The following is a 25,063-nucleotide window of genomic DNA, read 5'->3' as shown; positions in this document are numbered from 1 at the left end:
AGCTAGAAAGAATATGGTTATTCATGCTGAGCAGTAAGGAAAATAAACCAGTGTTTACAGTGTAACAGTTACAAATGAATTAACTGGAGGTGGGCCTGAACCAAAACCCCAGGTTCAAGCACCCCTGGGCTCTGAGGAAGTTCATAGCAGATGGAATCAAATCCAGCTCTGAGCACCACTGCACTTCGGGAAAATTCAAATCTGGACCCGTATCCAACTCTGCAGCTCAGGCTCATCGGTTAATACGATGTATTGTGGCAGCTTTGTCCCAAAAGATCCCATGCTGCTTCGTGAACTGCCATACAAAGGGGTCCGTTCTCAAACCAGGGAAATGTAGTCGGCTCTGGACTGGAGCAATGTTTAACAGTGCTTTGCCGCACTACCCAACTATTCAGACAGAAAGTGAAGAAACATGTCATATCTAAACTGAAACTGCAGGGGGGATTTTGGGAGGCAGAGTGTAAGCACCCAAGTTGGAAGTTGGCCACTTGACACTTGAGCTAACAACTCATCTTTTACAAAAAGTGTCATGGGAACTTTAACAGCCATTAGTGGTAAAGATCTCAGCTATACATTTCTCATCCAGCATCTCCGGTAGCCCAGTCCACACCCTCCTGGGGCACTTATTCTATATGGATTCTGACCCAGCATTAATCTGAATAGCTTGGCAGATCTATCATGATCACAGTGCAGGGTAGTGTTTGTGGAGGTCTATGTGCTGAGTGTTTGTTTCCAAGATATTAGGCACAGGCTGGGACCAGCCATCGTATGATCTAGTACAGTACATGCCCTGTGTATGTGAGGAGTTTGGAAATGTAAAAAAAAACAACTCAAAACCATCTCACACAGTGCACTGAGGTGCTGTAATCTCTAAGACTGCGTTAAATGTAGGAGAGGTTTTCAGGGAAAGGGAAGCACGGAAGGGAGTTAGCAAAAGTGTGATGAGGTTGCAGACCCCCCACTCCTAAGCAGTCCAGTCCATTGTGGGGAGGCAGGTGTAGCCATTTCCTAATCCAATCCCAGATCCAGATTTAGTTAACGGCCCTTACCTTTATAATGAGCTGAACCAAAACCTCAGTCACCGACAGGCCTGAACTATGGTGTTTGCAGTCTGGCCATGGATAGTTTGAGCCATCTCTTGCTGTTAACCTTTACGGCTTTGGGGGGAACCCCTGCTGTTGAGCAAACTACTGTGAAGAGATCCTGGAAACCAGTGATTTCATGTACCTGGCTAATCTCAAACCTCTTTCAACATCCCTCTGGAAGCTGTGCCTAGGTTGGGGCTGAGGTGCCATCTGCATTCCCTATGACAACAAAGGCATTAGTGTTGCATAGTTATTAGCTAGGTCAGGGTGATGTTTATTATGAAAGACTCTGTGACAAGGGATTAGCCGTACACATCATAAACCCAATGCAAGGCAACTGGAAAAACAAGCTTCTTAGCATGGAAAAGTACTGAGCTGTTTGTAAACATCCGTGGTGCAGGCTATTGCCAGGGAGAACACTGGTATTTATCAGTGCACGTTGCAGAGTCCTGACAGGGCTCTTCTTTGACGTGATACAGACCCTGGGCCTGATTCTCCAGCCACCTGCACCTTGTATAGCCAGTTACACAAAGGCAAAAGTAAGAGCCACCTTCCTCAGCAGAGCAGCTCAGCAGCCGCTCCCAGTGAACTGAAGTAGCCCTGCACTCTGGTAAGGGTAAGATTGAGCAAATCCATGGGGCAGCCCCTCCTTTGGCCAGCTCATGTCCCTCCCACTGCTTGCTGCTATGTGTGAGCTGCTGTGTAAACTGGATTTCATGCTGTGGGTGAGCACTCCACTCATGTCCAGCCCTTGCGCTCAGACAGCAGAGGCACATCGGTTCATTTGTCTGCAGAGACCTGCATTCGCAGTGTCATTAGTATCCTCTTGCCTTGCTCTGTTAAGATTTTTATTACCTTGATTAGAGCTTGGACTTCCTTGAACCCAACACCAGCTTGAGTTAAAGCCAAGTCCTGAGTATGATTTGTGGGTCCCCAAGCCTGCAGAGGGCCTACAAAAGCTGGGGCCCACTAGAGAATGTGGAGATTTATCCCTCTGCTCTTGCTGCTGCAGGAACTGGGTGTGCAGGGGATACCTACTGAATGTAGTAGAAAGTTCTCTCTCACTCTGGAGTGGGAGCTGAAATGGGCCTGGACCACTTGTCTTCAAGCAGCTGCATTTGCTATGTGTGCGTGAAGCCTTATCCCGTGTTGCCTTCCGCTGATGGGTCTGTGGGCCGTTGTCAGGTGGGTTTAGTTACTGGGAATGCCATGCTGTAAGAGAGGCATCTACGAAACTTACCCAGCCAAGCAAACATGGTCATATTTGCTGAGCCTCGTTTGGAACCGCAGAGGCCTCACTGAGAAGTTTTTAAATTGAATCCAACATCTTTGTCAATCTTCCCAAACCAGTGTGGTTACAACAAATTAATGCCATTGTCTTTTGATTTGCTGAGAAGGGTAAAACAAAGATGCCTCCTGTTCCCACTTTAATTTCTGTTGTTCAGTGAACCACTGGCATCCAACAGTTTGAAGAGAAATGAGGCTAGATTAAGGGATACCAGATTGGCTTCCAGACAAACAGATTAAGTCTCTTTTTTTACTAACAGACAGATAATATTAGTGCTTACAGATACACAATAGGCATTGCTACCTTTCTTAGCGCTGCTGCTGCTGCTGAATATTGCCGCCTCATCTCAATTCGGAGTGAACTAGAAAAATGTGACATAATGCAATCGGATAAGAAGGGCGCTGGCTAGAGCAGTGAAGGCAGAAGTGAAGCTGAAATGGACAAGTAAGGGCATTAACTGTCTTTGTGCTGGCTGGATGCTGATGCAAGGAGAATGTGTACAATGGAAAAGCGTCCTTAGAGTTTTCGTTGCTGAAATCACAACATTGTTTTCTCTTTTTCCAAAAGCATTTGTGAATTATGTGCTTGTGAAAGTGAGGAGCCAAGAGCACTGGCTAGAGCCCAGTATAAAATCCTGCAGAACACAATAGGTTAGCCTGGATGACTTAACTGGTCATGTCTGGTTTTACTGTGTATGAAAACCTCCCCAATGCTACTCCATGAGTCCCTTCCTGGGATGCCCTTGCTAGCCTGTTCCTTGGTTCTCACATGCTCGTGACATGCTGCAACCATGTTTTTTCATCCTCAGCTCCCCATTTATTTCTGCTGATGGACTTCACCCCTCACCTGCAATATGCTGCTTTTCCAGGGCTGGCCCCCCACAGCTCTGCCAGTGTGCCTCAGTTCTAACCTACAGCACCCTGTTAAACGACCTCTTGTATCTACCCATGGATGGATTGTGAAGCACTTATACACACATGCATACATGCCTGCCCTCAACTGAGATGAATCAGACTTCCAAAGGATGACGTATTTGTCACTAAATTAGAAGAAGATTGTCAGTTAACTTTGTATTTGGGAAGCCATTGCTCTCTGTGCATTGGCTGTTGGTGTGTCCTATGTAACATCAGTCAAGACGGCAGACAGAACAGAATGTTGTACCCAACACCCAAAAGAAAACCTGATAGATTAGTTTCCAAAACCAAAAAGCATCCCGCTGTCCTTCATGCTGTGAACCATTGCTCCACAACCACAGAAGAAATTATGGCCGTCATTCATAGTGAGGTACATACAGCCAAATGGAATATGTGAACTGTAGAGAAACTGCACAGTAAATCTTCGTTACTGTGGTGGATAGAAAGACATCAATGAAAAGTTCCAAATTATTAGGTCTACAAAGGGGAAGAGAGTCAAATGTGAGATTTCAAAAGTAGGTAATAGCCCTTACATTTCCACCTGTACCATACCCTGTCTCACTAGCTGCGGTATTATGTTTTGTTACATGCACTTGATTTTGAATGATGGTTATAATTTCCCTTGTGTTTCCTGGCAGTGCTTTGCAGCACAAAGGACGTTAGAGTGGCTTTGATGTATTTTTGCTAAAACTTTTTATGACAAAAAAAGTTTCTCTTTATGAGCCAGGTATGAGTGTTGGGCACTATTGCTTTCTACTGTGAGTTCTGCAGCAGTGGCTTACAGTATCCTAAAGATTTCTCTTAGGGATCATCAGTCTGCCCTTGGTTATGGGAACTGAAGGCAGTGGGGTCACATGATGTAACCAAAAGGGGAGGATTTGGAATACAATCCCCACTCAAGCAAAACTCCTGTTGAGCAGGACTTCAGGATTTGGCCTGATGGGAGTCACTTTATGTTTTATTGAGTGAATTGTATGTTTCTTGTGTGTTCTGCTCTCACCCTGGCTGATTTATGGACAGGACATTTGTCACAAAGCTGGATCTCTGCATTAGAATGAGAGCTGGCAAAGAAAGGAAACAATAAATGTATTTAAATGTGAGCCCAATCCTGAACCCAATGGAAGTCTTGCCATTAACTACAGCAGGTGCAAGATCATTCCCATAGGCATTAGACACAGATTATTACTTGGAGAGGCACATTGAAAGCGAAGAGTTTGCAGAGTTTGTCGAAAGTGATTCCCAAATGCTGGGAATCCAAATACTGATATTGGTGGTTCAGGTGACTGGAATTCCAGGATCTCTTTCTGTACTAGAGGGCCCAGTCCTGTGAGATCCTGAGAACTTCCTATGAGGTCACTCAGTGCATAGTTTTTACAGAGAAAGGCTCTCAGAATGTGGCCCATAGCGATGCATCTCCATATAACGGTGCATTTTACTTCCCCATGGACTTCAGGCTGCTACAATCCTTATCGGGTGCAAGTCTCTTTCTAAGAGACTAGAGCTGGGGAAAGAAGTGCTCTATTTGCACTTGCTGATTACCAATAACAGTGGGGGAAAATAGATAACACATAACTTTGGGGCTATTAAATAATAAACATCGTAAGATGGTAGACATTAGAGATGGAATAGACCTACTGATACTGGGCATCCTTCTAGGATGTGTTTGATTAGACACGCTCTGGTCTCACACAGCACCGCATAAGGCAGTGTGCATTCACACAGCACAGAGTTCTTACAAAATAGTCCCTGGAATCGCTGTCGTTTTAAAAGCTAATTAAAACCCGTGCCAGACGTGTGTTTCTTTAGTTTAGATTTAAAGACCAAAACAGATTCAGCCCCTTGGATTTCAGCCAGGAACTGATTTCACACAAGTGGAGACTACTTAATAAAAGGATCTGGATCCAATATTTTAAATTGAAATTTGAGACTAAGCAGATAATTGGCAGCTTCAGCCCTACCATGCAGTTGTTTTAAAAGCATGGCCTTTGACTAAGAATTTAAAGCAGGAGCTGAATGTGAGCGAGGCTGGTTTGGCCACTCTATTAAAGAGTTTTGTAAGTGAGAAAAGATCCTTGAAATCGATACAGAAATTTTGCAGAAAGCTAGTGAAGAGACTTGAAAATGAGGCTGCTAGGCAGAGAAAAATGTGAAGTGTTAAGAAATGGAGCAGAAGTGTTTTGTATTAACTAAACCCTATGAAAGGCAGCACATTCTGGGAATCCTACAAGTATTGAATCGGACCAGTCAAGTGTAGATGTGAAAAAACCATCACCCCCAAGTCTTTCTTGTTTCTCCGTGTTTCAAAGGCGATAAAAGAAAGTCCCAGAGGCAGTGAGACAGTGGCTTGTCAAAGGATAATCAGAGGCCAGTGTGACACCGAAGAACTCTATGTTTGAAATGGGTGTTATAAGAGTTCAGTGGAACTTGTTTCCAGTGAACTCAGATGTAAAGAAACTCCATTTGTAGTGAAATGGAACAAAAGGCCCAGATCGTTACAATGCATCACAGTGCACACACTGCAGTTCTGCTTGTAGTGAATCTGTGCTTACAGCAATAATTGTTTGCACCCATCACAGGCTGTTCAAGTGCTTTACCTGTATTGGTCCAGATTCTCAGCATGTGTTTCATTAACGTCCACAGTTCTTTGCTGATCTATACCAGCTTAACATCTGGCACAGTGAACGCAGGCTATGACATAAGGAAGCATTGTTACCTCCTTATGACAGAGGAGGAAACCGAGGCACTGAGAGATTAAGTGACTCATCCTAAAATGCACTAGAAGCCTGTGGCAGAGTCAGGGATGGAACCTGAGGTCACCTCGACCAGTCTAAACTACGTTGGAGTGAAGTGAAAAAATATTTCCTTGTAAGAGGTGGTGTTAATTTGCTGAAGAGGAAGTGTTACCGGTACATGCTTGAGGGCTAAATCAGTAAGACAAATAGGCCTCAACCCAACATCTCTAGCTGGAGGGGATTGAGTTAACCTTAGTCCATCGGCCTACCTATGTTCAGGTTACTAACCAGCTAGGCCCTCTTGGCCTGCAACCCTTTTCTGGAGTCGGCCTCTCGTCATCAGATGGGGAAGGGTCTCTCCTCTTGGGTCAAGGTCCTCACAAAGGTTAAACCACGACCACCCTTCCTCGAAACAGCATATAATTCCTCTGATCTGGGGTTTCTGCTGCTACCTGGTGAAGTCCTTCCGTGAGGGCCAGGTTCTGCTGAGACTTGACACTCATAGCGCCTTCCTTTTGGAGCCTCTGCCACCTAGGAGCACACTTCCTTGATTTCCTGATGAGTCCCCTTCCCTTAGAAGCCTTTGCTTTCTGCGTTCTGGGGGCTGTTCCTCTCTTCAGGCGCTTCTGTTCTATAGCCCCATCCCACTGCGAATAGCTTCCTTTTATTGTGTCTGGATGCTTCCCTGCCCACCTAATTGTATCCCAGTTATTCAGTAAGTTAATTAGTCCCAGCAAACTTGAGTTGTCTCATTGCCCCTTGTGAAGCCTATCCGAGGTATGCTGAGCCTTCCTGACACCTTCAGAGGTCCAGCTACCCTCTGACAAGTGAGTTCCTCAAATAATAACGCTTGTTATTTGTTATTTGTTTATGATGACACCAGTGGCGTGCTAGGTCCTATCCACATTCATAGACCCCAAGACTAGTCATCATGAATGCAGTCAGTTTGGGCTGTGACGGGCTGAGGGCATAGCTGAGTATGATAGATCTGGCTGAAAATCCTGGCCATGCTAATTAAAAGTGGATTGCTAAGACAACTTGCAGACACTAGAGAGAACAGGATTTGCAGTGGAGCCAGGATGCACAGCACAAACTGCATGGAGCATGTGTGCTGCTGCTACTCATGGGTCCCTCCCATGGTGAGAACTGAACCTGTGAGAGTGTCCCTTCATATGAGAAGTCTGTGGTTGATAGTGTCTGATATTGTCAAAATATCTGGAAGAAGATACACGAGAAAGTGAATCTAATTATGCATCTCGTGATAAGTCATTTAAGTCTGTGATGCCATAATGAATTGGCCTGAAGTAACATCCCATGTAGAGTTAAGTGGTATTGCAGTTATGATCAAACAAACACCTTCCGTAAGTTCCTGGTAGGACAGGAGGCAGGATCCCTGACTCAATGGGTCAATAGTCTGGTTTGGTTTGACAAAGTCAGTGTTCTTCCCTGGATAGAAGTTGTTAGGACTAGTCAGTAATTAGACCTGGTGGGCCAAATCCATCTGTGATGTGACTCCACTGATGTCAGTGCATTTCCACTGTGGATTTATCCAGCTCCTCATCTAACAGCTGAGAGAATGTTTTCAAGGAAACGCCCATTGAGCAGGTGCGGTAGCAGCTCCGGAACACGATTGAGCTTGCTGTTTGCCCTTTTTAAATGGCTGAACAGGGACGAGAGTGGGGAGAGTCTGTGAGCATGTGTCTGCAGAGCTCTCTTTGTAGAGTGGTTAATTTTTTAGATGCTCATTCAAGCCAAGAAACTTCCCATGCATGCCAAATTTGAGGATTGTTGTCTTTTTCAGCGTTTAACCTGCTCTAAGGTGGAGCCAATGGGACATCTCTTTAAAGTGGTCATTACAGGCCTGGGACTAGATTTGAACTTAGAGCTGAAAGGCTCCAAGCCTTGAGCTTCCTAGTATCCATAGCTTTAATTCACAGGTATAAGGAATAAGGAGAGAACATTAACTGCTGTGAGGAAACCAAGAGGTATCTTTTACCAGACAATCCCATCTGACTCTTTATCTTTTGTGATTCAAATCCAGGCAAACAGGCTTGAAGAAAATTAGCACTCTTGTTGAAACAAAGAGTTGAGAAGCCGGAAAATGAGGGTGCTTTACTCATTCAAGCAGAGCTCGGGGTCCGCGTCAGGTGCTCCAGTAAGTGTATGAAGGTTGGGAAATGGGATCCAGCTCTGAAATCAACACAATAAGAAATCTTTCAGTCATAGGAAGACATGACATGAGAAAAGGAACCTGTGTGAAACCAGCAGGTGTCATTAAACCATCACGCTGTTCACAAATGTTTTTCTGCACCTGGCAAAATGCCTTTCCAAGGCTACGCCACGTTTGGCAATGCATCGCCATTGAGTTGACAATACTCAGCACCAACCGTTCAGAGGAACGCTACTGGAACTATGTTCCAGGTCAGCAAGGAAGGATTTAAAAGAAGTATATTTTTCAGACTGCTGACAGATTTACCTCCCTTTTTATATTTCCTATGGCAACATTTTAAATGTCCTTTTATTTTTCCTTTCCCTCGTGTCCTACTATGAGACACTCTTCATCTCTTGCTCTGCAAACCTCCAAAGGCGCCAGGGTTAGCAAACTGTTTGAAATTGGCGTTGGGAGTGTTTTTGTGTGTGTGCTTTTCTGAGCAGTGCATTCTCTGGTGCTTTGAAGTCTCACAGACACAGATTCCTAACTTTTATTTCCTCCAGCTCAGAAGTAAAGAGGGGGCAAAGTGACTGGAGAGACATTGGGGAATTTACTAATTCTTTCTCCCTCTTTAATGGTGGTCCAGGAGTACACAAAGGTTGGCCCACTAGATATTTATCTGACTGAGGATGGATCACTTGATGCTGCTCTGTCCTCCAACACCTGAGCTGTGGACAGAGTCAGGCACCTCAGAGAAGTTGTTTTGAAATGTGAACCACATTTGTGCTTCCTTTTCCTTATTGCTCTTCATGCTCTGCTGGAACATCTCTAAGATACTTGAGTAAGTTGAGTTAAAATGTGAATACTTCATTTTTGACTGTCCAACCTGTTTAACACTAGCAGAGCAATACATGATCAGCTTTTTAGCATTGTCGTTCTGAAACGTGGGGGAATAACCTTTAATCAGCTACTGGAGCCAGAGCATACATTGTAGATCTCAAGGCCTACACTGCACTGGAAATGTGGCAGAGAGGCCAATAGAACGTTTCTCGATGTAGCAAGACAATGGAGATTGACTGAATTCATATATGGTGGGAAAACACCAAGTGAAAGAGATATATATATCAAAGCGTCAGCACCTTGTCTACATATGTGATGCCAGCGCACCAGGGAGTGAAGCAGGGACCTCCAGGGCTAAAAGCACCTGCTGCTACAACTTGAGCTAAATAGTCAAGGCTCCCAAGCTGGGGCTGTAACAGACTCGCAGCCTTTAGAAGTGAGTGCAGAGCGGGAACCCTGTAATACGCCAATCATTGCATTATATGTGCACCACATAAGCTCTGTTTTGAAGACTTCCAGGACACGTGCTGGCCTTCTGTAAAGAGGTGAATTTTACCCCACTGTGTTTTTAAAATCAGCGTGCAGAGAAGATGCTTTGGGGATTGAGTCACAGCTCATCGGTGGTGGGGAGAGGCGTGAAGAATAGTGTGACCTGATGACTAATGTTTTCCTGTTTTGCATCTCTCTTTAAAGTGAATTTAGTGCTGGTCAGTAGTTGCTGGGCTGGTAGCTCTGGAGACTGAAATCCTCGGAAGAAGGAAGGTGATGGGTCAGACTGGCAGAGACCCTGGGGAGTTTTCACCTTAATCTGCAGCTTGGGGCATGGGTCACTTGCTGGTTTGAATTAAATGGTGGGTCCTCTGTAACTTGAAATCTTTAAATCAAAATTTGAGGACTTCAGTAACTCAGCCAGAGTTTAAGAGTCTATAACAGGAGTGGGTGGGTGAGGTTCTGTGGCCTGTGATGTGCTGGAGGGCCGATTAGATGATCACAATCGTCCCTTCTGGCATTAAAGTCTATATATGAGTCTGTGAGTGTGGGCAAAGGCAGTGACAGTTTCCCTGTGCTGCCCCACAATGTGCCCCAATCCTGACCTGCAGGGATCATCGCTCAGGGATGAGAGTCCCCAAAGCCCATTCAGTCCTGAGCCTTCCTGTGGTGGCGGTTGCCAAGAAAAGTTTGGTTCATGTAGTTTTAAGAAAACAGCCATGACGTTATCTGGCTTCTGGGCCTTTAAGATCAGTGAGATGTTCGTTGCAGCTGGAGTGGAGCCTAAATGTAGGAATAGACCGGACAGGCAGCAGGGCTGGCTCCAGGCCACAGCGTGTCAAGCGCGTGCTTAGGGCAGCACGCTGCGGGGGGTGCTCTGCCGGTTGCCCAGAGAGCGGCAGGTAGCTCCGGTAGACCTCCCGCAGGCTTCCCTGGGGAGGGTCCGCTGGTCCCGTGGCTCCGGTGGAGCATCCACAGACACGCCTGCGGGAGGTCCACTGGAGCCATGGGACCACCGGACTCCCCGCAGGGAAGCCTGCGGGAGGCCCACCGGAGCCGCGGGACCAGTGAGCGGCAGAGCACCCCCCGCGGCGTGCTGCCATGCTTGGGGCGGCAAAATTGCTAAAGCCGGCCCTGACAAGCAGGATGCAATTCACCCCAGTGCAGAAGTTGAACACCAGGACTGTGCACTGGCTAAGCCCCATGTCTGAAGTGAGGCATAGGCCTAGGTATGTGCTAGCACTCAGCACAAATGTGAATTTCACCTGCTTTGCTTGGTCCATTTATTGCCATTTTCTTGATGTTTTTTCTTTTCTTTTCCATCTGATTAGTCATTTTCCTTTGGCATGGAAGTGTGACCATTTTACTGGGTATCAGGAGCCATAACAAAAGGTGCCAGTTTTGCTAATGTGGTGTTGTAATGCCTGTCACTAATGTGCATCCCCCTGACTTCCTTTTGATTCTATGTTTATTCTTCAGATCTGTTTAAAATGTTCTCTACCACTTTCCCGAATAGGCAGCAAATAAGAGTGTTGCAAATGGCATATTGAAAGCACAGGATGATTTGATTCTGTCTGTCTCTCTCAGGATCACAGAGCCATGGCAATGCCATACATTTTCATTGGGCTGATATTTAATGATGGTATTTATCATGTTAAAGCAAGTGTCTAGGCAGGGCCAATAATGCAGGGGGAAAAAAAGCCAATGGGAAAAAGAAAGATGCCTGTCTGCTGTAGCACTGCTGAAGAGTCCCAGCCCGAGCTCCCAGGGGCGGTGGAGCCTGTGCATCTCTTGGCACAGCTTCTTTTGGAGTAAGAACATTGATCCAGGTATACAAGCTTTATGCTAGAGGAGGGAGGCACCTGGGGTTCTTTTCTGGGAGAGGTATAGCATTTAGAGCTGGTTACAAGGGAGCAGCTAGGCGGAGGGGCACATGCCTTTCAGCACCTTCTGTGGTCCAGGTGTACCCACCAGACACTGAATGTAGATATCAAAGAACAGAAAGTCAGGACTAGGAGAAATCAGGTCATAAGTTACCTCCTCCTCTGCTCCTTTTGTTATAGGGAGTTAGAAGAACTGGTAAGGAGGTGTTTCCTGCTTCTCCAGATGCACTGATGGAGATGGAGGGGAAGGGGGGGGTCCGCCTAGGAGTTGCTGATCTTGCAGGGGACATGAGGCCGCCAAAAGTGTTTGGCCTCAAGTAGATTCTTGGTTAGCTTGTGCTGAGGCTAGCCCTAAATACAGGCCCCTGGGGTCAAATTTTCAAACACATTTATGTGCCTAAATATGCAGATAGGCACCTAGTGGGATTTTCAAAAGCACTTACACAGGTTAAGTGTAGCAAGTCCCATTGAAATCAATGACAGATGTCTAACCTGCTGGGGTGCTTTTGAATATCCCACTAGGCATCTATCTGCATCTTTAGACACCCGAATACCTTTGAAATTGTGGCCCCAGGTCTTGTCCCCTTTCAGGTGGACAGAGTTCTCCATACATTGAGATCCTGATTGTGCTACTTTCCAGTTCAGTGAGAGGGAGAGAGCTACCATGGCCAGTCCATTACTGAAGTCACTACGTCGCCGTCACAGTCGCCATAGTTGGTCTTGCGGCTCATGTTGGTTATTAAATTAGAGTTATAGCTCTTTAAACCGTTGTTCACATTGTTTGAAAAAGCAATTAACATCTTCCAAGCAGATCAGCGGAACCGGTGTTGCTAAGCAGCAGGCCTTTAAAGACTATTTGTCAATTTTTGCAGAAGGGAGGAAATAGTAAACAGTCCTATTGAGAGAAAATTGCTTGTTTTCTAGTACACAACTTTCCCTCCACCACCAGGTCCTCAGTTCATCAGTGCCTAATTTATCCTTTATTTAGTTTTCATAAATAATTCAGAAGAGTTTGAGTAGAATAATTGAGTCTTTTCCCAACCCTAATCCCAGACAATTCAAAACAAAAAGACATTTAGATTACAATTTGAACATATTAGCTGCTGGTAGATTTCCAGACAACTGATCTGCTTTCCTTTAGAATTTCTGTGGCATTCTATCATTTCTAAAGCGTTCTGCTTTGATAGTTAGTAATTTATGCATTTCCAGTTCTTCATGGAAAAACAGAGGCATCATCATGATAGAGTGTTGGCACACTTGCTGCCTTTGAAAGTGGAGGCTTATCTGTCTTCGAAGAAGGACTAAATAAGCGAAGCGGTAATATTACAAATCCAGCCTGCAATGTGCCTTATCATCTTTGGGGAAATAGATACAATCATACTTATTTGGTTTAAAATTAGAACTAATCTTCTATCCCAACGTGAGTTGACAAGCCTGAAGGGACGAGTTTGGGGAAAGACTTAGTGTAGGAAAACACAGGCCTGTGATTTGTGCAATACACTGGTGAGAAACTGTGCAGAACGCTGATTCGCTCTCCCTTTTCAATGGTAAGGACAGCAGGCTGTGTCCGTAGCATTCAGGAAGGTCTTGCCCTCACAACACTATGCTTCACTTCAACCCCTGAGGATCTTGTGAGCTATTTGTAAAGCTGGTCCTGGCTTTACTCAGACTAGTGACCAAAGTCAGGTAGGCTGCACAGCATAAACTTTCAATGGAGATGCTACCGGGGTGCTGAAGGCACCCAGGCAGTGCAGGAACTGTGACCCCTTCAAGCAACCATGCAGACTGAGAAAGAATTAAATAAATAACCCCAGGTAACAGCTGTAAACTAAGCAAAATGTGTTGTTCTTAGTTTGTATGGTGAGGAGCTGAGCGCCCACGGAACATAGATCCAGTCCACACAGCACACATCAAGATAAAATGAGTCCACTTTCTGTTGCAAGAGGAGCAAGGATTTTTAATGCTTTTTATCGTTGCCTTTGTGCTCCTGTGCCAAAGAAGTCTTCCTGTGGACAGAGAGCACTGGAGCAAAGCGGCACTGCCTAGTGGCAAGCAATACTGATCACCAGTTTTAGGACTTTTTCTTTTCTCCATTCAGCGCCTCTTTTCAGTCCACTGTCTGCAGAAAGCCTCTAGATGCCAGGGGTGGGGTGTTCTTTGTTGCATGGATGACAGATTACATAGCCAAACTCGACTCTGATGGCATTTGGTCCATGAATGATGGGGGAGTATATTTGACGAGTGCTGGATATGGTGGTGATATGGCCATACAAGTAGAGAAACAAACAGATTAGATAGCTCAAGCCAGCTTTGTTTTCTGAACGCTTACTACAGCCATTAAGGTGACACATACAATTGGAGGCTCCATCACTGATTTGTTATGGGGGCTCCAAAGCTTCTGCAGTTTCTAAGACTTAACATGACCTACAGAGACAATGAACAATCCAGCATTTAGTTCTCTGTCCTGCACGCTTATACACATCCATCAGATAAGGCACATTACCTGAATGCTCTTCCCATCTCTGCTACAGACTTGTGTGACTTTGAGCAAGTCACTTTGCATCTCTGTACCTCTGTTCCTTCAATTTGTAGAATGAAGATGATGGACCAGATTCCAGGCTGGTGTAAATCACTTTTGCATACCTCTCTCTGGTCCTGTGCCGAGACCGGAGGATCCAACCCACTGTCTTTAGCATACTACAGTCATGTGATCGCGGCTTTGCAAATAAGAATTAAGATCCCTAGCTAGGTTACTCTTCTAAAACCAGAGCTCTGTAGCTGCCAAAGTCCTCTTTTCAAGAGACAGCAGAATGATCTTTTTGAAGGTGGAGAGTAAAGTTAGGAGCCCAGAGATCCACTAGTCAAGTCATCCTGCTTTCCCTCATACAGTGTAAATCCAAAGTAATTCTCTCATGTCAATGGAGTTAGCCGCTCGGGGGAAAACCGGTGTGAGACAATCAGCCCCTTAGTCTTCACTCTCTGTGATCATACTTTTATTTTTTTAATCGAATCTTTTATTTTTAAAACAGTAAATATTTCTTATAACTTAGCCTAGTTTTTTTAAATCTTGCTGATAATTAAGAGAATAATCAACACAGCACAGTTAAACCCATGATCTCTTGCAACACTAAATATCCGATGATAGGTATCTTCTTTAGTGATGGCGGAGATAATTATTTGGAAAAGTTTCTGTTTCTCTGTAGGGTAAAATTCTCAAGGGAGATGACGATGAGGTATGGAACCTTTTGCTTTTAGGTCACCAGTTTAAATCACGGTCAGATTGGGAGTGATCAACATTGCCAAAATGGCAGCTGTTCACTGGCCTCTGTGCCGGGAGTTGGTGGAGTTAGTATAGTTATTGATAGACAGCTGTCCATATCCTGTTGTCACTATCACAGTTGGCAATCTCAGCTCCCCTGCCCCCACCAATCCTCAATGAATCCCATAACTCTGAGTTCTGATGCTGTGCTTGTCAGTTATGGACAGAAGAAAGGAGGGACGGTCTCCCAAGAGAAGACTAAAAGCCATGCCTGATGCTGCAGGCATTGGAGCTGGGGTTCTGGTAGTTGTGCTTTCCTGGCAGGTTAGTGTAATTGCACAATCATACTTCAATAAAAAAGTAATTGGGAGGAAGAAAACATTCTTGAATTTCTGCACGAGCTGTGTTTTTTCTCAGCAGCGTTTTGTCTTCTGTGCCAGTTTCAGACTCCCGAGCCAGAAAATTCCTGGACGATTTCTCGTTATTTGCATATCATGAAGGAGTGATGTCATATTTGTAATTACTTATACAGCTAAGTCTTTGAAGTCAGTATCATCACCAGGTAGCTGATGTGGATGGGTGGGAAGCACCAGGAGGAAGAGGCTGGAAGTTCTGAGTTGACAACAAGGTCAGGTAGCTGAATGCACACTTCAGGGATCCTACAGCAATCTCAAAGGCAGGCAGTGTCTCTGAGATTGAGACTTCTGGCAAACTTAGCAACTGTTTCAAGGAGAAAAACTTGGCTTTGCATGTCTCTTGCTGTTATCCTCCTTGTTGTCAAATAGAGCTTTGCACTTCACCCGAGACTCCCAAAGGGAGAAATTGCTGAGGGCCCGCACAAGATCATGAGTCCCACGTAAGCCTTTTCAGTGGAGTCTAAGTGGGACATGGTGTTTGGACCTCATGCAGAAGGGTAAGTTTTACCCATCAGTAAGTTATGCCTGTTACCCCTGTGAGTCAGAGTCATTATCCCCATTTTATAGATGGGGAAGCTAAGGCACAGATTTGTCACACCTTACATTTTCAAAAGCGTTTACTTGTTTTGGGTACCTCAATATTTCATTGCCCAAATTGGGCCTCTCAGAGGTACTGAGAATCTGCAACTTTCCCTTGCTCCAGCTGGAGTTATGGGTGCTGTGCTGAGCACCTTAGAGAATAAATCCCAAAGGGTCTCAGGTTGGGCATAAAAAATTGAGAGACCTCCAAATGAGTAAGCCCTTACTGAAAATGTTTGTTTGGCAAGATGCCTTGAGTTGGACACATTAGAAATGCTATAACATTTTAGCCCCATTGAATTTGTAAGTAAACAAATACTAGGATTTTAAATGGATCTCATGTCCTGTTATTAAAACATGTACAATTCAGAGAGGGGAGATCTTCATAGCCACCGAAACAGAATTATCCCTTGTCCTAACAGGCTAGGTGGAAACTCAGAGCAAGGTAAAAGGTTCAGATTGATGCTGAATCTTGCTTGTTTTATATCCTTTGGAGATAGTCACTTGGTGATACTGAATAACGTAAACAGCTTTTAGGTCTGAATGGTGACATTGGGGACTGTAGATCTATCACTAAAAGGGCACATACATACATTATGTTTTAGAAATGCATTAGAGCTGCATTGGCTTTATTTTTTATTTATATTTATTTATAGTTTTTGTATTGCTTGATATTCAGAGATGCAAAACTGTAAGGACTGTGATGTCTTTTTCACATTACTTCTTATGTTTACTTGGCATTTGTCTTAATCTTATTTTAATTTTTCAGCCTAGTAGCATAATAAAATGTTACTGTGGTGTTCTTAACAATTAAATTATATTGGCATATGGAGACTTCAAGGAACTTGACCTTTCTCAAACCCAGCCTAGCTCTGACTATAACATGTAGGCTGTTAATTATGTTTTTATTGGAAGATGTAGCCAGACTGTGTCTGGGCAGTTTAATTTAGCTCTTTATAGATGGGGTCAAAAATGTCTCCAAACAAATGCAGCAGGAAAAAGGTGCTACTGCTGTCCAAAGAGGTAGCAATATAGAAAAGGTTGTTTATGTATTTGTACTTAGCTGTAATTGGGTTATCAGCTGAGGCTCTGAGAATTAAATGAACTGACCTAAATACCAGGTCTCAGTTAGGGGCTAATGTCTATTTTCCTATATAGTATCCCATTTGGTTTCCCAAATACCCTCCAGGGCATTTGATCTTTGTACTGAAAGTGTGAAGCCATCCTGGAATCATTCATTACAGTTCATCCCAAGCAATAGTTAGTTTGAGAATAAGCAGTGAAGAAAACACCTGATCCATCCCAGCCACACATAAGGTAATGCAGAAGTTGCCTGAGACAGACTGATTAGGGATAGCTGGTGTCTGGATGTTATTGCTAGCATTGTGGGTTATTATTTCAGATAATAACTGATGCGGAGAAAAGGAGAAATCATCCATTTTCATTTACAAATGGTTCTTTATTCTCCAAGAGATGGGGTAGCTCTAATCAAATCGTTGCTGTCAGGCAATCCCCTGGACGAAAAACCTTATTTACCATGATCTGTTTTGTGGAATTATTTTTTTCCCCACAGTGTACATCAGGGAAACCTCACTAGGTCCAGAAGCAAAATGGGAAGGGAAGATGAGCAAAATCACTATCCCAGGGCTGGAGAATTCTCCGAGAGGAGGGGCCCAGTTGAGCAGTTTAACGGGTCAGTGAGAATCGGAGTGTATTCGGCTGCAGGCTCTGGCCATGTAGGCAGGCATGTATACCACCATTTAGTTTGATTTTTTTCCTGTTCACTAAACAAGCTGTTTTTTTCCCCAAGACTGTAAACAATATCCATCCTTTTGGGAAGCCAGACAGAATATTAAAGTGTGAAACAGCTTTATAACCTAGTAATTCCTTTGTGTTTCCAGCAAACTGGTATGCTGTTAGTGAGCCCCAAAATGTGCCAGGGATTGGTCTTAACATCTGAGTCATCCAATAACCATTAGCAATTAAGACCAACAGTTACAACCTTGTGAATTTCAGAAGTGTTGCTGACACCTCAAAGAAAACTTTAAGAGGCATTCTGGGCCAAATTCTGGTCTAAATTGGGAGTAAGTTCATTCTCTGCAGAAGAGTCACCCCAGATTTACGCTAGTGGAATGGAGTATAATCTTGGCTCCATTCAGAAATGATTCTGCAAACAATTTTCCATTCTCTTCCTTCACTTTTTATTACCAGCAATACTGAAAACAGATGGCCAGAACCCAGTTGGTGTAAATTGACATACCTCTGTTCAAGCTACACTGATTTACATCAGCTGAATATCTGGCCCATCTTAATCTACTCCTTTGGGATCTCTGAACAATAACGCCACAGAGCATTTGTGATACCCTGTCTAGGGCTTCTGTATTTGTGAGGCAGATCCTGGTCTTAGTTACACCAGTGTAAATCCGGAATACCTCTGTTGGTGCTCTGGATTTATTGTGGTGCAAGTGAAAACAGATATAGCCCTGTGACTCACCTATGGATGTCTTTCTCTCTTGGTATCCTTTCACATTTGCTGTAAAATAAAAAAAGTAGTCCCTCCAAACTAAAAGGAAAATAGCCATACTTCCTAGCATTATGCAGACTGAGGGTTGAGCAGGACAAAGAGGTTTGTTAGGTGGAGGGTTCCTGCTGTCTGTGGAGGAGAGAGTGAGCTGCCTGCAGCCTCTGTCCACAATCATGTCATTTTCAGAAAGGGGTTCAGCCAGTTGGTGAAGTCCTGGCTTCTTCGGTCGGGAGGATGCTGGGGACAGGAAGATCAGCATCTTCCCCTGAAGAACATGAGGACACCAGCCACCTCAAATGTATCTTGTCCACTTCTTGATATCAAATCTTGTGAGTGGATCTTTTGAAATCTCACCCCCAAATAGCAGGAATCTCACAACATTTCCACCAGGGGACAAAATCTTTTCAGCCGCCAAGCCAGAACCCTTTGTACTTACGGAGCCAACCTGGAACCAGAACTCCAGGGGCAGGTTTCAATACTCGTTCTGGTCAGGGAAGATTTCTTAGGTGTCTGGACTCAAGTGTCCATTGTTCCATCCCTATATGTAATGTGGGGCAGGGGTAGTGACTGCCATAGTTATGGATGCAGAAGTCTTGTCATTTGAACTGTCTGTTCTCAGCCGTTTGCAGCTTTCTGAAACATTCACGTTATGGGATGGAATTTCCCAGGCTTAGTCTCTCTCCAAAGAGAGGGAATATTCCTTGGAAGCTTGAGGAAAAAGGGTCACAAAGCTTTTTAGTACCAAAAAAATATTTCCTCTCATTTAAAAAAAATTCATACCATGTTTTTGAAAAAAGCTGTAGGACTGGAGTAGCTGAAGGTAGAAAGTTCCCTCACCGTTTGCCTGCCCCCAGATGTTTCTTTGGGAGTAGCTTGCACCCCAGGTGTTGCCGTCTGGGACTAAAATTGTAGATAGCTTCCGAATGGTTCCTTATACCTTTCCTCTCCACCCACAGGTACCCACACTGAGGGCCAGCTATTCTACCCCTTAGAAAATATTGGTTTTGCCCATTAAGATTTATAATTAACACAGGAGTTTTCCTTTAAGGATGCTGGATGTAGCTCAACCCATGGTTTTCCAGCATGTCCCTGAATCACTGTGTTGCAGAGACAGGCTGTTCAATGGCAATGCTATGTTTGCTTCTGAAACGGGGGCAAGGTCAGTGTCAAAGAATCTGGCTGTTTTTAAGTGCCTCTGCATTTGCCAGGGCTGCTCTGGCTATGTTTTAAGAATGATGAGTTTTAGAAAAAAAGACCCAGAGCATTTTGTATGAGAACTGTGTTGTGACCTGAAAGGAGCAGTTTCTGAAGGCAGATCATAGAAGGGTTTTGCTGATTTCTCTGCATTTGTAGCAGATAATAAAAACTAAAACATGCATGGGAATCAGGTGACTGTGTACATTCACTACAGCCTTATCTGTATTAGCCATTCAAGAAGAAAAAAACATCAACATGTCCCAAGAAGCTGAATGCAGTGAAAACATGGAGTCTTTGATTTTTCTGCTGAGTTCAAAGTAGTTGTTTGTATGAATATGTTTAATCCATTTATCGCCTGGAGGAAAATAGTGCACCCTTTATTTTACCCTTCTTTAATGTTGGCTATCTCTCTCCCAGCATTGATTGAAATATAAAGCCCGGATCTCACATACACGCATCCTACACTGATGTAAAATGGAGTTACTCTTGATTTACACCAGTGTGAGTGAGATGAGAGTCAGGCCTATTATGTTTAGATATCAAGATATTTGCTGCTTGTCTTTTCATCTAGTTGTAATTTGACAAATGGCTAATGTGCCTATTAAGTGACAGGAGGAGAAGAGAGTGAATCCCACAGTGAGATTCCTCAGTCATAAAGGCCAGAGGTGCTGGTCATAAGGGTTTGATATTCTTATCACATGCAGTCCCATCTCTTAGTTACCTGCACCTCCCATGCTGACAATCTGCTCTTCTCTTGGGGAACACACTGAGAGCATTCTGTGGTTTGTTCCCTCTCTCCCCTAAAGTTGTGGGAAGAGAAGCCTGCATTCTCTTCTGCTTGTTGGAATAATAAGAATAGTGGTCCAAGTTCATCCAGGCCACCAAGTTCCAGGATCTCAGCCTACTCCGGGACATTGAGGCCTCCCAGTAGAAAGACCAGAATTCCATGGAGCAGTTTTGTTTCAGTGTCTTTAAGCAGGGATGACTCAGCCATCAGTTGCAGTCAGCCAGGTCTTCCCCTGACTGGGAGCATGAATAACAGGAAAGTGAAATAATGTGAGAGAATCAGGAAGTAAAGAGATACTCTGCATGGGCTCTGGGGTTCAGTCCAGTTCTGTGAGCAGCCACTCCAGTAGCCTGTCCCCTTGACCCCCATGAAAGGGGAGGGGAAGTTGAGCTGAAGACAGGAAGTTTTCTTGAAAGCCCTTGCGTTATAATATGAAGGAAATCAGAAAGTCTGATGATATATCCTAGTGTGTGAACAGGAGTTTACCTGTTCTCCACAGTTACTTCCACTGCTCCAGGCGGGTCCCTGTCTTTTTTCAGGCCTGGCATGACTGTCCCGTTGGGAAATCCGTAAAGAATGCCAGCTTGCAAGGGGAATGCCACTGCCCCAGTGCAATGTCTCATCTCTTCCGAGTCATTTAAGACTGTCTCATTGCTTTTTTCTGTAGGTTTTTCGTACCGATCTGATAACAGCCATGAAAATCCCTGACTCACATCAGTTGAGTCCAGATGAGTACTACATACTTGCCGATCCCTGGAGGCAGGAGTGGGAGAAAGGAGTCCAAGTTCCAGCGGGAGCAGAGGCGATACCTGAACCAGTGATTAGGTAAGTGAGCACAATACTGATTGTGCTGCTAAATGCCTGCTGTCTCTTTTCCTGTCCTTGGAGGGGATACTTATTTACTTGGCATTGTTCTGCCCATCTGTTTATTTGAGGAGCTTCCAAAATAATTTGGGTTTATAGTGCTGTCTAAACTGCAATGTAGAGTAAATAAAGCAGGCAGGCCTGGAACTTGAGCTAGGTGGAAGCGAGCCTTAAGGTGGTAAAAAACCATCAGTCCCAGGATTCAGATCCAGGGGGAGGGGGCAAATGATCAAATGCAGTAGAACCAGGTGATGCTTCCAACTGCAGCAGTGGCCTGTGCTTCTGTGAGGACAGCCAAGACACAATGGAAATGTGCAAGAGGGGACAAGTGAAGGGCAAAATCCCTTAGTAAGCAAGTGATATGTATGCGCGAGAACATATCTGTCTGGGGAGACAGAAATGTGGTTTTATAGGCTGTCAATACCTACCATCATGGTCCTGGAAGGGCACACTCTGGGCTGTACAAGCTTTGCAGCGCACCAGCGGCCATATATGCGAGTGACTTAGTTCGGGTCGGTGTAGAAATCAGGTCTGGGATGGGTGATAGGTTTTAGGCTACGTGACCCAGCATTGCAGCATTCATGTTCAATTTATTGCTCAAAACGAATCCTTCAGTGCGGCCTGGGAATGTGCCGACAGAGGACCGAGGTGTTAACATGGAGCTTTGGGATGGGATATGAACTCAGGCTTCTCCCCCCGGCCAGATGTTATGACAGAGATGTGAGTGCTCTCCCTTGAAGAAAGTCCTCTCTCTTTCTTGGATGGCTGGGCATGAGTGAGAGAAGGACTCTCAGGGGACACCAGCTCTGCATTTGCCCAGGCTGGTGGCATTTTGAAATGACCCAGGGGTTTGGAGAGGGTAAAATAAACATGAAAGTCCACCCACGCATTAACCTGTTCAGTGATTTATGGGCATGCAGGGTCCACTGGGAAACTCAGTGTCGTGCTGGGGTCCCACTGAAGTCAGTGGGAGTTGAGACTTTGTAAGGGCTGCAAGACTTGGCCCGATAACTTTAACCTGCTATCTTTTAGTGCCGTCCACTTTAACACATTGCGCACGGAAGAGGAAAGAACAACGCTGGCTGCTAAATAGACAGACAGCCACCAAAGGCAAGCTGTAACAAATGTATCAGTCATTTCAGTACATATTTTAAAATAGGCAACAATAAAAGATCTGTAACTGCTCAGGTAGGAAAGGGATGTGGAGTTACTGCTGTCATCCATACAGAAGCGGAGCACTAGGCATAGCCAAAGGGCAGCGAGATCATCTGCTGTCTGCACTGAAATTCAGGGACACTTTTTTAAAGCCAGAGACTTAACGCCTGTGATGAGATTACATAATACTTGTTGAACTGCAGTACAAGGGGATCGTGACTCCTAGCTGGTGGGAGTGTCCAAAAGTCCCAGAATTTGGGTCACAAGTCTCTCAGTGCGTCACACAACTACTCCCTTGGGACTCCCTTGGCACATGTTGTAGCCTGCTAAGTGTAGTAAATGTGGCCGAAGGTACTGTTGCAGCATGATGCAAGCAGGGGGAACAATCCAGTGTTTCCCTCTGGCTAGCAAGGGTAAGAGAAATATTAGTAATGGGGGCTAACAGACACCATCAAAAAAAATATCTGGCATGAGGTCTTTCATGGCCTATGCCTACAATTCAGACAAAGCTAAGCAAATTGTATTAAGGATTTGGGGCTGGTTCAGGTAAGTTGCAGGACATGGCCACTGTGCTCACAATCCCCCAGCTCCATTTCTGAAGACTGGACTCTATTTTTTCTATTAAAATTTATTTCAGTTCTTCCCTTTGCCATATGATGATACCCAACTGTCCAGGTAACTCCACCAAAACTTAGGGCAAGTTATCTGCTCTATTCCAGTGTGCTGCTGCCAACAGCGTGTCCACCACTTGAGCTGTTTTCCTTTTCTCTTCTTCCTTTTTAACTTATATGAATCATTTGGATAAGAATATCAAAGATCTTTGGGTTCCATGCCTTTAAAATGGTACAGGTCACCGTGGAGACCCTGTATGTTGTTAATCTTTAAAATGGTACAGGTCACCGTGGAGACCCTGTATGTTGTTAATCTTTAAAAATCAATTTAAAAAATGCTTTCAGGAACTCAGCAGGGGAAGATGACTTCAGATTATATGCAGGAAATTCTGTTTTGCTCCTCAAATGATGGAGGAATTTCAGTAAAGTCAATAACCTTGTCTGAAGCACAGTTTGTCCCTTGGTAACAGCTGCTATTGCAGCTGCCGGTCAAAAGTTATGAAGTAAACTTTTGTACACACATACCCCCCCCCCCTTCCCAAGAGAAAATATAGAAAGAAATGAAACTTTAATGAGAAGTCTGAACACATCAAAAGGGAAGTTGTAAAAGGGACTGTTGAGGTGACTTACTCGTTGAAAAACACCTGTGTGTGGAATATCTTTTTTTAGTTGTCTTTGATAGCTAACCACAGTCTGAACTCGGAAATGTCCAGTTCTTGGACTGAAGGCTAGTTTGGGATTTAGTTCAAGATGAAAAGTGATAGCTTGGCACTACCGCTGCAGTAAGTGCCCATCTAAAACCAGTCTGGGAATTCACATTTTTGCAAAAAGCTTTCGTTTCTAGGCATTTTGTTGGACCTTATTTTGTTTCGTAGCTTTGTGAGCCAAATCTTCCTACCCCTGCCAGGGGACAGGGAAGGCCTGGATTGCAGTGGAACCTGTCCAAATGTGCTGCACGGATGGGAGGCTGCACAGAGGCCCTGGGAAGGACAGTTCCATCATGGCTCTACAGTGGGCCAGGGGATTGGGCTGGGACAGGTGTGTTGCCAAGCATGGCCATCATGCCCACGACCGCCCATATCCACAAATCTAACCCTGCGTCCTGGAGCTGTGGGAGCACTCACACTCTGTCCCTGTGTCATGGGTAGGATCCCGATGCCCCATTTCCACATATAGTTCCCCTGTGCACGGATAACCTGTTTCAGCTGTGCACAGGGACCAGATTTTACCTTGAGTTACAAAGTGGAAGCGGAAACCACAGCTTCCTATATCGCTAAAGCCGGTGCGGCCATGCTGTCCAATGCAGCGCATAGTATTTCAGCAGGATAGCTCGCAGCAGCCTTCATCTTCGGTCCTGAGGGAGCAGATAGAAACAGTCTCTCTGCCTCTCGCTCTCTCTCTCCCTCTCCTCAAATTGAAAACTGCTCAAGAGAGTTCACTTCTACAAGGCCCAATCCACCGTTTCCCTGCTGTCATTTTCACCAGTGCAAAGTGAGTGAAATAAAGTGCTTTCCTTCGGATGTGGTAGCACCGCACACCCACTTTGCACTCCATTGACCCTGAGTAAGCAACTGTGCCCAGTATAGGGTTGTGGTGAATAAGGCCCACAGAGAATAAACAGTGGCACTGTCAGATTTTCTCTTTTAAATCCCACAAGCGTCTTTCATCACACAAAACAGGAAGCAGAGCATATGTATGTGTATGCCCTTCCTCTCCAGAGCTCCAGCTTGCTATAGTCATTGGTCCAGATGTTTTCCTTTTTTTGGTGGATGGGATAGTCACAGTGATGAGACATGGGTTTGAACTGCTAAGCATGGATCTGAGCTGGATCCGCTGTCATCTCCTGGTTTAGAGTAGCACAGGAAGGAACATTACTCGCCTTAACATTTGTCTTCTCTGGGGGCCATTGCTAACTCTTCACATTGCTAACTGCATTTTAAGCATTGAAAAGAAAAATATTTTCAGGACCCACAGTTTTACCTGTCTGAAAACTTATTTCCCCCCAGAATGAGGGCTTAACTTTTTCCCTGTCCATCCCCTTCAGGGGTCGTTAATTTAAAATTGAAATTGCATCAGCTCTTCCTCCCAAATATTTTTATAGTGCCAATCTTATTTCAGTTCTGAGCATAGGAACACTATGTGCATTTGTCAGGGCATGAATCCACAGTTTTGTTTATGTTAGGCCCTACAGTAAATTTTTGCTTTGTTTCTTGAATATTTTTTTCCACTTAATGATTTAAAAAGAAATAACAACAATATCTCAGGGAATCAGGAAGTCAAACCTATTA

The 25,063-nt window shown here is 44.6% G+C and overlaps 1 protein-coding gene across 9 annotated transcripts in view; it reads left to right on the top strand.

Annotated features, from left to right (window-relative positions):
- Nucleotides 1-25,063, top strand: part of JADE2 (jade family PHD finger 2) — a 144,829-nt gene that overhangs the window by 19,958 nt on the left and 99,808 nt on the right. For 6 of the 9 annotated variants that reach the window (XM_030573632.1, XM_030573633.1, XM_030573628.1 and 3 more), the window contains one exon: nucleotides 20,813-20,970. In XM_030573632.1, coding sequence (XP_030429492.1) covers nucleotides 20,813-20,970 — 158 coding nt within the window. Of the gene's footprint in view, nucleotides 1-17,210; nucleotides 17,382-19,238; nucleotides 19,321-20,812; nucleotides 20,971-25,063 lie in introns of those variants that run through there. The other 3 variants (XM_030573636.1, XM_030573635.1, XM_030573637.1) reach the window with 3 other exon arrangements.

This window comes from Gopherus evgoodei, chromosome 8, assembly GCF_007399415.2.
Source record: "Gopherus evgoodei ecotype Sinaloan lineage chromosome 8, rGopEvg1_v1.p, whole genome shotgun sequence".
Taxonomy (NCBI): Eukaryota; Metazoa; Chordata; order Testudines; family Testudinidae; genus Gopherus; species Gopherus evgoodei.
This window is presented reverse-complemented; position numbering and strand designations above follow the sequence as displayed.